This window comes from Sycon ciliatum, chromosome 10, assembly GCF_964019385.1.
Source record: "Sycon ciliatum chromosome 10, ocSycCili1.1, whole genome shotgun sequence".
Classification (NCBI taxonomy): Eukaryota; Metazoa; Porifera; class Calcarea; order Leucosolenida; family Sycettidae; genus Sycon; species Sycon ciliatum.
In genome coordinates, this window is record NC_088652.1 from 24,016,821 (window position 1) to 24,029,320 (window position 12,500).

A 12,500-nucleotide genomic window follows, 5' to 3' on the forward strand; every position below is an offset into this window, starting at 1 on the left:
TGAAATCCGACCCCCATTAGCCCTTAGCCCACATTATAGCGGTCTCTGTTTCGTAGTTTTACCATCCCGTGTTGGGTCTTTGCGATGTGAGCGCACCGCTCAGGGGTCGGATTTCAGCTGCCAGCACTGTACCAGCCTGCTACGTCAGTCACCACTAACTATGCATCGACTAGGCGCCAGGCGAGAACTGATGGTGGTGATGGTGAGAAGGAGAGCTCTGCGCCAGAGTAACTTTGAAAAAGAGCGTGTGTGCGCAGGCGTGTGTGCGCAGGCTTGTGTGCGCAAGCGTGTGTGCGCAGGCGTGTGTGCGCAGGCGTGTGTGCGCAGGCGTGTGTGCGCATGCGTGTGTGTGCAGGTGTGTGTGTGTGTGCAGGCGTGTGTGCCCAGGCGTTTGTGCGCAGGCGTATGTGCGCAGGCGTGTGTGCGCAGGCTTGTGCGCGCAGGCGTGTGCGCGCAGGCGTGCGTGTGCAGGCGTGTGTGTGCAGGCGTGTGTGCGCAGGCGTGTGTGTGCAGGCGTGTGTGCGCAGGTGTGTGTGCGCAGGCGTGTGTGCGCAGGTGTGTGTGTGTGTGCAGGCGTGTGTGCGCAGGCGTGTGTGCGCAGGCGTGTGTGCGCAGGCGTGTGTGCGCAGGCGTGCATTTGCCGCCATATTGCCAGGCGTGTTTTTACCACCACATTAATTTAAAACGGGCAGCATACCTTGGGAAATCGTGACTCCTCGTCGAGCAAGCTGAACAGACCGATGGGCTTCTCCAAGAACAGGCTCTGCATGGAATATAACAAATCATGAGGAGAGAGTCACACATCATGGCCTTTCAATGCAGTTGAGGGTGGCTCAGTCCAGATTGCCCATTTACCATACAGAATTGACTGGGTTTTTTCGAGTCTTTGTGCTCCTCCCGTACAACACAGCAAACAACAACAGAGTTGCATATCCAGTGGCTGGCAATGTTCTGCATGAATGATAGAAATTGCGGAGAGAGTCTCACATCACGGCCGTTCAATGCAGTGGAGGGTGGTTCCAGATTGCCAAATCATCAACCGAATTGGTTGCAATTTTCTGAATTTCCCAACCAAAGTTCGATATGACTGACAAGCACATGAGGTTCATACTAAACGAAAGACAGTAGAATGTAGCCAACCAGGAGTAGGGTGGTTCTACACCCCCCCCCCCCTTCTCCATGAACAGGTTTCACGATCAGTTTTCTCAACTGGTGCCATATATTATTTTCAAGACTTCAGCAGGTCCAAGTCTGGTGATATGTGTATCGTGCCCGGCGGAACCTGTCCGGTTGGTCAGGACATGGCCGGACCAACTATTTGGCCACCTCCAACATGTATTTACTGCTGAGGAGGTCATGTGTCTACCCTACATATCATACACAAAGTATAAGAGACAAGAGTATGAAAGACAAGGGTATGAAAGACAAGGTATGAAAGACAAGGGTATGGCCAGACCAATCAATAACTGCTTCCGCTGGTCCTCTGTATGTGTATGTGTGGAGAGCACTGAACCTTCTGCATCAGCCCGGGCAAACACCATTCTCTGTTCAAAAGCCTACACTCGTCTCTGCACTGTTAAGGTTTAGGGAGGGCTCACCAGCAGTGGCTTGTTGTCCAGGTAGACAATCTCCTTGAAGTCAATACCTTCCTTGCGATACTCCTCCTGTTCCCATTTGAAGATGTGCTGTGGACATAGACAAATATATGCACACAGTACATATCGTGACGCAATGCATGTGTGCACATAATACACGGGACTTTCGAAGTCTGAAGAAAATGTTGAACTGTCCCTTCTGGCCACCTCTCACCACGATTCCCACAATGGAACTCATGCTTTATCTGCTGCAGTTAATCTGCCTGACATGGCAGCAATGAAAAAAAAAATCCAACCAGGCTGATCGTACCTTGCCAGTTAGACCAAGCTGTACGATCAGTGAGTAGTGAATAGTGCACTTGCTCGCAAATACAGTAAAACCCGTGTTTGTCGGACCCTGTACCAAGGGGAATCCTGTATCCTGTATTGACCGGACAAATTGTCATACACCAAAGTGCTAGTGTGGATGGAACATGCATCCCTGGATCAAGCAGAACCCTGTCATGTCTGGATTGTTTCCGCTGCACAAGGGCGTCCGGATATGGGCAGGTTACGGCCCGTGTACAGTACACACATTCACCACTTACTTCGTTGAAGAAGAACTGAAGTTGCTCGTTGGCCACGTTGATACAGCACTGCTCGAAGCTGTTCTTCTCAAAGTGCTCAAATCCAAAGATGTCCAGAATACCTGCATCCAGAAAACGAGCATGCACAAGCGAGTTAAGCGGGATTCACAGAAGCTTTTTTGCGATGCGACACGCGATGCGACGCGATCTGCGATGGATGCGTGCGATGCGAACTCGCGAAATACCATTCACAGAAGAAGTCAGCGATGCGACAAAGTTTTGCTGATTTGGGTACGTCACCATGATATTCGCGCGGTTTGACACAACTTGTAAAAATTTATAGGCAACTCTTGCACCTTTGTACAACTTTGCTGTAGAAAAGGTCAAAATCGTACACCAAATTGCTTGTCGCATCGCATCGCATCGCAAAAGTTGAGCCAAGCTCAACTTCTGCGATGGCCCAGTTGCGGCAGTTGCGTGGGCCGCGACATGGCTGCAATTTGGGGTTTTCCCGGTTTCGCGCCTGTCGCATCGCGTGTCGCATCACAAAAAAGCTTCTGTGAATCCCGATTTAGGGAATCGGAATTACTTGCTGCAGATAATCTCTCGGCTCTAATGATATCAACAACCTTGAAGCAGGGTGGCACATGGCAAATATGGCAAACAAAATAACCCCAACATAGTGCAAGTTGGATAGAAAAGATTGAGAAACAGCATGACATACCCATCATATAGTGGTAAATGCTCTGAAGAGCTGGCTGGGTATAGTTTAAATGCAACTACAGTCGTCGCCAAACCAATCCCGCCAATGCCGATACAGTGGTATGGTATGCGGACACAGCGGTGTCAGCTGGTAGCATGCATACTGTCAGTAGTGTGTCAGCACTGCACTGACTATGCACCGACTATGCACCGACTATGCACCGACTATGCACCGACTATGCACCGACTATGCACCGACTATGCACCGACTATGCACGGACTATGCACGGACTATGCACCGACTATGCACGGACTATGCACGGACTATGCACCGACTATGCACCGACTATGCACCGACTATGCACAGACTATGCACGGACTATGCACGGACTATGCACGGACTATGCACGGACTATGCACCGACTATGCACCGACTATGCACCGACTATGCACCGAGTATGCACCGACTATGCACCGACTATGCACCGACTATGCACCGACTATGCACCGACTATGCACAGACTATACACTGACTATGCACCACTGACTATGCACTGACTATGCACTGACTATGCACTGACTATGCACGGACTATGCACCGACTATGCACCGTCTATGCACCGACTGTGCACCGACTGTGCACCGACTGTGCACCGACTGTGCACCGACTGTGCACCGACTGTGCACCGACTGTGCACCGACTGTGCACCGACTGTGCACCGACTGTGCACCGACTGTGCACCGACTGTGCACCGACTGTGCACCGACTGTGCACCGACTGTGCACCGACTGTGCACCGACTGTGCACCGACTGTGCACCGACTGTGCACCGACTGTGCACCGACTGTGCACCGACTGTGCACCGACTGTGCACCGACTGTGCACCGACTGTGCACCGACTGTGCACCGACTGTGCACCGACTGTGCACCGACTGTGCACCGACTGTGCACCGACTGTGCACCGACTGTGCACCGACTGTGCACCGACTGTGCACCGACTGTGCACCGACTGTGCACCGACTGTGCACCGACTGTGCACCGACTGTGCACCGACTGTGCACCGACTGTGCACCGACTGTGCACCGACTGTGCACCGCCTGTGCACCGACTGTGCACCGACTGTGCACCGACTGTGCACCGACTGTGCACCGACTGTGCACCGACTGTGCACCGACTGTGCACCGACTGTGCACCGACTGTGCACCGACTGTGCACCGACTGTGCACCGACTGTGCACCGACTGTGCACCGACTGTGCACCGACTGTGCACCGACTGTGCACCGACTGTGCACCGACTGTGCACCGACTGTGCACCGACTGTGCACCGACTGTGCACCGACTGTGCACCGACTGTGCACCGACTGTGCACCGACTGTGCACCGACTGTGCACCGACTGTGCACCGACTGTGCACCGACTGTGCACCGACTGTGCACCGACTGTGCACCGACTGTGCACCGACTGTGCACCGACTGTGCACCGACTGTGCACCGACTGTGCACCGACTGTGCACCGACTGTGCACCGACTGTGCACCGACTGTGCACCGACTGTGCACCGACTGTGCACCGACTGTGCACCGACTGTGCACCGACTGTGCACCGACTGTGCACGGACTATGCACCGACTATGCACCGACTATGCACCGACTATGCACCGACTATGCACCGACTATGCACCGACTATGCACCGACTATGCACCGACTATGCACCGACTATGCACCGACTATGCACCGACTATGCACCGATTATGCACCGACTATGCACCGACTATGCACCGACTATGCACCGACTATGCACCGACTATGCACCGACTATGCACCGACTATGCACCGACTATGCACCGACTATGCACCGACTATGCACCGACTATGCACCGACTATGCACCGACTATGCACCGACTATGCACCGACTATGCACCGACTATGCACCGACTATGCACCGAATATGCAACGACTATGCACCGACTATGCACTGACTATGCACCGACTATGCACCGACTATGCACCGACTATGCACCGACTATGCACCGACTATGCACTGACTATGCACTGACTATGCACTGACTATGCACTGACTATGCACTGACTATGCACTGACTATGCACTGACTATGCACTGACTATGCACCGACTATGCACCGACTATGCACTGACTATGCACTGACTATGCACTGACTATGCACCGACTATGCACTGACTATGCACTGACTATGGACTATGCACTGACTATGCACTGACTATGCACCGACTATGCACCGACTATGCACCGACTATGCACCGACTATGCACCGACTATGCACCGACTATGCACCGACTATGCACCGACTATGCACCGACTCTGCACCGACTGTGCACCGACTATGCACGGACTATGCACTGACTATGCACTGACTATGCACTGACTATGCACTGACTATGCACCGACTATGCACCGACTATGCACCGACTATGCACCGACTATGCACCGACTATGCACCCACTATGCACCGACTATGCACCGACTATGCACGGACTATGCACCGACTATGCACCGACTATGCACCGACTATGCACCGACTATGCACCGACTATGCACCGACTATGCACCGACTATGCACTGACTATGCACTGACTATGCACCGACTATGCACCGAATATGCAACGACTATGCACCGACTATGCACTGACTATGCACCGACTATGCACCGACTATGCACCGACTCTGCACCGACTATGCACCGACTCTGCACCGACTATGCACCGACTATGCACTGACTATGCACTGACTATGCACTGACTATGCACTGACTATGCACTGACTATGCACTGACTATGCACTGACTATGCACTGACTATGCACCGACTATGCACCGACTATGCACTGACTATGCACTGACTATGCACTGACTATGCACTGACTATGCACTGACTATGCACCGACTATGCACTGACTATGCACTGACTATGGACTATGCACTGACTATGCACTGACTATGCACTGACTATGCACTGACTATGCACCGACTATGCACCGACTATGCACGGACTATGCACGGACTATGCACCGACTATGCACCGACTATGCACCGACTATGCACCGACTATGCACCGACTATGCACCGACTATGCACCGACTATGCACCGACTATGCACCGACTATGCACCGACTATGCACCGACTATGCACCGACTATGCACCGACTATGCACCGACTATGCACCGACTATGCACCGACTATGCACGGACTATGCACGGACTATGCACGGACTATGCACGGACTATGCACGGACTATGCACTGACTATGCACTGACTATGCACTGACTATGCACTGACTATGCACTGACTATGCACCGAATATGCACCGACTATGCACCGACTATGCACCGACTATGCACCGACTATGCACCGACTATGCACCGACTATGCACCGACTATGCACCGACTATGCACCGACTATGCACCGACTATGCACCGACTATGCACCGACTATGCACCGACTATGCACCGACTATGCACCGACTATGCACCGACTATGCACCGACTATGCACCGACTATGCACCGACTATGCACTGACTATGCACTGACTATGCACTGACTATGCACTGACTATGCACTGACTATGCACTGACTATGCACCGACTATGCACCGACTATGCACTGACTATGCACTGACTATGCACTGACTATGCACTGACTATGCACCGACTATGCACTGACTATGCACTGACTATGGACTATGCACTGACTATGCACCGACTATGCACTGACTATGCACTGACTATGCACCGACTATGCACCGACTATGCACGGACTATGCACCGACTATGCACCGACTATGCACCGACTATGCACCGACTATGCACCGACTATGCACCGACTATGCACCGACTATGCACCGACTATGCACCGACTATGCACCGACTATGCACCGACTATGCACCGACTATGCACCGACTATGCACCGACTATGCACCGACTATGCACCGACTATGCACGGACTATGCACGGACTATGCACGGACTATGCACTGACTATGCACTGACTATGCACTGACTATGCACTGACTATGCACCGAATATGCACCGAATATGCACCGACTATGCACCGACTATGCACCGACTATGCACCGACTATGCACCGACTATGCACCGACTATGCACCGACTATGCACCGACTATGCACCGACTATGCACCGACTATGCACCGACTATGCACCGACTATGCACCGACTATGCACCGACTATGCACCGACTATGCACCGACTATGCACCGACTACGCCGCTACGCACCGACTACGCACCGACTACGCACCGACTACGCACCGACTACGCACCGACTGCGCACCGACTACGCACCGACAATGCACCGACAATGCACCGACTATGCACCGACTATGCACCGACTATGCACCGACTATGCACCGACTATGCACCGACTATGCACCGACTATGCAGCGACTATGCAGCGACTATGCAGCGACTATGCAGCGACTATGCAGCGACTATGCAGCGACTATGCAGCGACTATGCACCGACTATGCACCGACTATGCACCGACTATGCACCGACTATGCACCGACTATGCACCGACTATGCAGGGACTATGCACCGACTATGCAGGGACTATGCAGCTATGCACATGATAAGTATCAGTTGTAGTGCATGACACAACCATGTACAGCATTGGCCATTTCTATCTGGTGACAATTGTAGTTCACAGTGTTGGTACGTAGTGAAGGTATTTTGTTAAAGCTAAGGCTATTTCTTACCGATTTGTGTACTGTCACCGCGCTGACTGTCATCCTGCGGGGCCAGCAGGCTGTTGACACGGTTGATGATCCAGCTGAACACGCGACCATACAGTGCCTTGGCCATGGCATCCCGGGCATCTGCAACACAAGTAAAATTTGTGATAGATGACGTCAGTGAGGAAGATGCTTTGCGGCATGCGGGTATATACGTAACTACTAGACATTTTAAACTCGGATGGAGACCCAAGGATTAAAATTAAAAAAAGAGAGGACCATAAGTTGACAAGTTGTTGCACCTTTTGGCCTCGACAGTATCCTGCTTATAATCGTTAGTGCTGGACAAAACGGATTACTTGTAAACATATGGTCCTCTCTTTTTTAATACTAGACATTTGCCCAGCAAACTGATTTATTTCTTCCACACTGTATACACATGGCATGACCACCCTGCTATAGCTCTCTCTCTCTCTCACTCTCTCTCACTCTGTCTCTCTCTCTCTCTCTCACACTCTGTCTCTCTCTCTCTCTCTCTCTCTCTCTCTCTCTCTCTCTCTCTCTCTCTCTCTCTCTCTCTTACCCTCTGCTTTCTGCTTGGTCAGGTTGATGGTGATCACCTCACCGGCCGTCATTGTCTCGTGCGTTGTCAGGAAACTTTCCAAGACCTTTGGCTCAATGCCGACAAGTTCCTGGTATGAACAAGACATTCAGTGACACATATGTAGAATGTCAATAACCTAGCAGGAGTACTATGTAATCAAGGTATCAGTAGTGTTTGTGGGTGGGAAGGGGAGTAGGAAACCTCAAAACTCCTCAGAACAAACAACAAGAGATCGGTGATATTTGTTCCCAATAACAAGACTTCTTCTTATCCATATTCTATTGTCAGTGAATGCACAGTCGTTTCTCTGACAGAGTAAGGGGGAGTTGGGGGAGGTAGGGTTGTGTAATCTAAACAAATCAAGCCACTCCTTTCCCAAAAGGGGCTACAGCTGCCCAATCCCCACCAAGGACCATCCTCCCAGCCCCTCTGTTCAATCCTATTAGGCCATAAGAGAGGCAACCCTGTTTGTGTCATGTGAGTTTTAGAAGAGATTGATTCCGAAAGCAATGATGGTCTCTTGCGACTGACAGACTCCACCGCCAAGCTGTACAGATTCCTGAATGGTTACCGCATTTTCCGGAGCATGCGCCAGACTGGAGCAAAAGCGGCACCCAGATTTTTGTCACGAAATAGAGACATTCACTGGTTTGAGGGCAAGACACAAACGGGAAAAGACTGAAGAAAAAATAGACTGTCACCACCAGGATTCAAACCAGGGCCCTTTGCTTGAGGCCAGCGACGCTCTAACCACTGAGCTACGGTATATAGACATCTACCCCATTCGTCACCGTCAATTTGATCATCATAGCATAAGCCGCACGGACGTTTTCGGTCGTCAATTACGGGTTTTCAAAGTGCAGTCTATACTCCAGGAAATACTGTACATCGCGGATGAGTCCCCCCCCCCCCCCTCCCTTCAGACCCGGCGGAACTGCTCCGGTTGGTCACGCCATGGCCGTACCACCTTTTTGGCGGGCGGCGTGTGTTTGCTGCTGAGGAGGTCATGCGTTTACCGTCCACGTCATACACAAAGTAGGAAAGGCTAGGGTATGGCGGGACCAATCAATAACTCCTTCCCCCGGTCCCGTCCTTACCGCTGTGGTTTTCAGGCTGTCAAACGTCTTCACACTGGAGCTGTCGTTGGCACCTTCGTTGAACTCAATGTTGCCCATATTCAGGACAATGGACATCACTTGAAACATGTTATTCTGATTCTGAAGATAGAAAGCATTGGTGCGGGTATGTGTGCACACACGTTCCCGGCAAACATGCACACATGCACACACACACACACACACACACACACACACACACACACACACACACGGCGCACGAGAAAGCACAGTCATGTTTTACGTGCCAGTATGGTAGGGCTGAGATGTTAATCGAGTCATAGGCTGAGGCACCACATTAATCTTATAATTACAGCAATAGCGGCTCAAAATACGCATTGGGGGTATAACGATAGCAATACGATATGCATGAGGGCAGGGAACCATCTCACAGCCACTATAGCATATTTTTGTCTGAAGTATAAAGAATTAAAATCAATTCATTGAAAGTCTGTGAGATCTCACAAATACACTCTATCCAGCCAATATACACGTAGAGTGCTGCTCGATGAAATCCGGTCGCGTGAATCAAGTTAGTTTGCGCCCTGCGCCAGTTTACGTCCCGGTGTTCAAAGGTCTAGGGCTTTGCAGCACGCGGCGTGACATTCATTCGCTTGATAGGATTTCATGGGGAGCAGTGCTGTAGTCATGTCTCAACCTCCTTCTTCACCCCCACCGTCTTACACTCAAATTGTCTGAGATATCTCTCCAATTTTTCGGCCTTGTGGATTCATCAGGGAGTATAAAATATATTGTGAAGAGATATTTACGACGACTGCAGTGTAAAACCGTGGTGGTGAAGAAGGAGATTGAAACAACATTAATTGGCTGCAGTGAGTGCATTCGATTCAGCACTCGGTTCGTCCATGAATGGAATCTCGCCGTTCGATTTCATGTTATGAACCCAGGAATCGATTCGGAATCCATCCACCCTATTCACATGGGATGATGTGAATAACCAGGGGTGATTCATGAATGGATTCGTGAATCGATTCTCGGGCATAATCGAACCCACCCAGTGGAGCCTCCGCATATTGAAGGAGGTACTTTAGTCATTCGACATACACACGACCTGGTCAGTGTTCCAGTAGATCATAGCGTAATGGCATCCACGTATGATGAATTCAAGAGACAGCAATGTAATGTTCAGACGGTGTGTGCCTACCTCTTCGGTGAAGCCCACCAAGTCCATGGCGTTCACCAGATCATTGAAAGCGTCCTGGCATTCCTTGCGTCTCTTCCTCAGGCAACTCTCTCCCTGGCTCAGGTACCTGCATGCATAGGCACAGGTGAGAGAGCAAAATGAGAATTAAAAGATCTCGCATGTGACCTAGTACTAATGCTAAATAGAAATTGATGGGAGAGGGGGGGGGGCTGCTTGTGCAGGGGAGTAGCAGCTGGACCGGCCGGTCTGGCTTTGGCCAGATCACTCTTTTTAACACAATGCCAGAATGCAGGATGTTGAACCCTAATTTCAAATTTTTCCCAGGAGAGACCCCCGGCCGGACCGCCTCCAACAGCAGTGCTACGCGCTTGTTGTGTTCTGCTTAACTGTGAAAAAGAGCAGGCCTGTAGCCACACTGACATTGTGATACAAAGCACAGCCCTGTTATATCAGGACAGTTCCAGCTGCACCACGGGCGTCCGGTTAGGGCAGGTTTTACTATACCTGTTATGTGCGTGATGTGGACCACCACAGAAGTCACAGGTACGGGCTGGTTGGGCAGATCGGGGTTTGCCATACCCAGAAGAAACTGCGGAGACGCCTTGGACTGGTGGAGGGCGAGCACTGACGTAGGTATCCACTAGCTTGGCTGTGTCCAAGGCAGATTTATCCTCGTGCTGCAACACAAAGGTACGTGCGTCCTGTGACAATGTAGCGATGAGCTGCTCTCGTACCAGAACGTCGCGTACAGCAGCGACATCGCCAGCATTCTCAGCAGCCATCCATTTATTGAAAATATCGGTCAGACGCGTAGCCAGATCCACGTACGAGGTACTCTCACCTAGAGTGTCGGAACGAAACTTTTTCCTATAGTGCTTCGCATCGACATGGAACCGGCAAAGCACGGCAGTACGGACTAGAGCAAAGTCCGTGGTGTCGTTTGCTGACATCGCGTTGTATGCTGCCAAAGCCTTGCCAGTGAGGTGAGGAGCTATGGCTAGCGCGAAGCGATTTGGTGCGATCCCATGACCAGTGAGGACACGGTCGGCCATGGTGAACCAGGCGTCAGCATCGTCTGAATCGTTCAGGGAACGAAAATTCGGCAGCGGCGGCGTGCGCGCCGGAGCCTGCGCTGGTGCGGCTTGAACCAGGCCCGAGACCGTTGCCGTGATCTGCTGCAGAAGCTGCGCAGTGGAGGCAGACTGGGCAGCGGTGTTTAGTTCATGGGCTTGCTGTTGTTGCTGCAGAGTTGTCAACAGTTGAGCCATTACGTCGGAAGTCGAAAGCTCAGAGCTAGTAGCGGAGGCCGCGTCCGAGCTCTGCACCTTGGGCATCGTCTTGGGCATGACTGATCCCGACGCAAAACTACCAACAGGCTACTAAAATGAAACTATTTCGAATTATTCTGACACCATGTTATGTTGTTCTGTTATCTTGCATGAACAAGGACAAAAGACAAAGGAAACTAATAAAACTACAAGGATATGCGTTGGTACAAAGAAGGCAGTACAGAGACGGGAATCGCGAGAGTGTCCAGATGCATACGCATAGAATCCTAGTTAGGTACAGGGGCGGATCCAGAGATCTCTACAGGGGGGTTCCGGTTGAGCCAAAATGGAACAGCCAAAATATTATGGAATCAGATGTGCGGTTGACACTTGTAAAATAACGACAATCCGATTGTGTTAGTGGAATCGCATGCTTGTAAAACACACTACGGACATAATAATATTTTTCCATCATCGACCACACCACAACTGTGCTCTCCAGCCGGCCTCGACACGTTGCCACAGCACACCACCATCGCTGGAGACTGAGTCGGAGCGCAGTTGTGGTGTGGTGGACGATGGAAAACCTGTGTACAGGGCCAAATGCTGCTGCTTACCCTACATTGTAAATTTTAGTACCGACACATAATCATATACATGTATGCACTCGACTGGCACATAGGTTAATTCAGTGAGGGCTTGAAGACCCTTTCAACTTCTTGTAAAGATCGAATATGCAAGCCATGGGTACGTTGAGAGTC

General features: G+C 51.3%; 1 protein-coding gene across 1 annotated transcript in view; it reads right to left on the reverse strand.

Moving 5' to 3' along the window:
* The window catches only part of LOC135825994 (myosin-IIIb-like), a 39,997-nt gene that overhangs the window by 20,098 nt on the left and 7,399 nt on the right, over positions 1-12,500 (reverse strand). The window contains exons 7-13 of the mRNA XM_065338628.1: positions 10,472-10,577; positions 9,289-9,408; positions 8,171-8,279; positions 7,612-7,731; positions 2,183-2,283; positions 1,599-1,685; positions 698-763 (exon numbers count right to left, since the gene is read on the reverse strand). Of these exons, the coding sequence (XP_065194700.1) occupies positions 698-763; positions 1,599-1,685; positions 2,183-2,283; positions 7,612-7,731; positions 8,171-8,279; positions 9,289-9,408; positions 10,472-10,577 (709 nt within the window). The remainder of the gene's footprint in view (positions 1-697; positions 764-1,598; positions 1,686-2,182; positions 2,284-7,611; positions 7,732-8,170; positions 8,280-9,288; positions 9,409-10,471; positions 10,578-12,500) is intronic.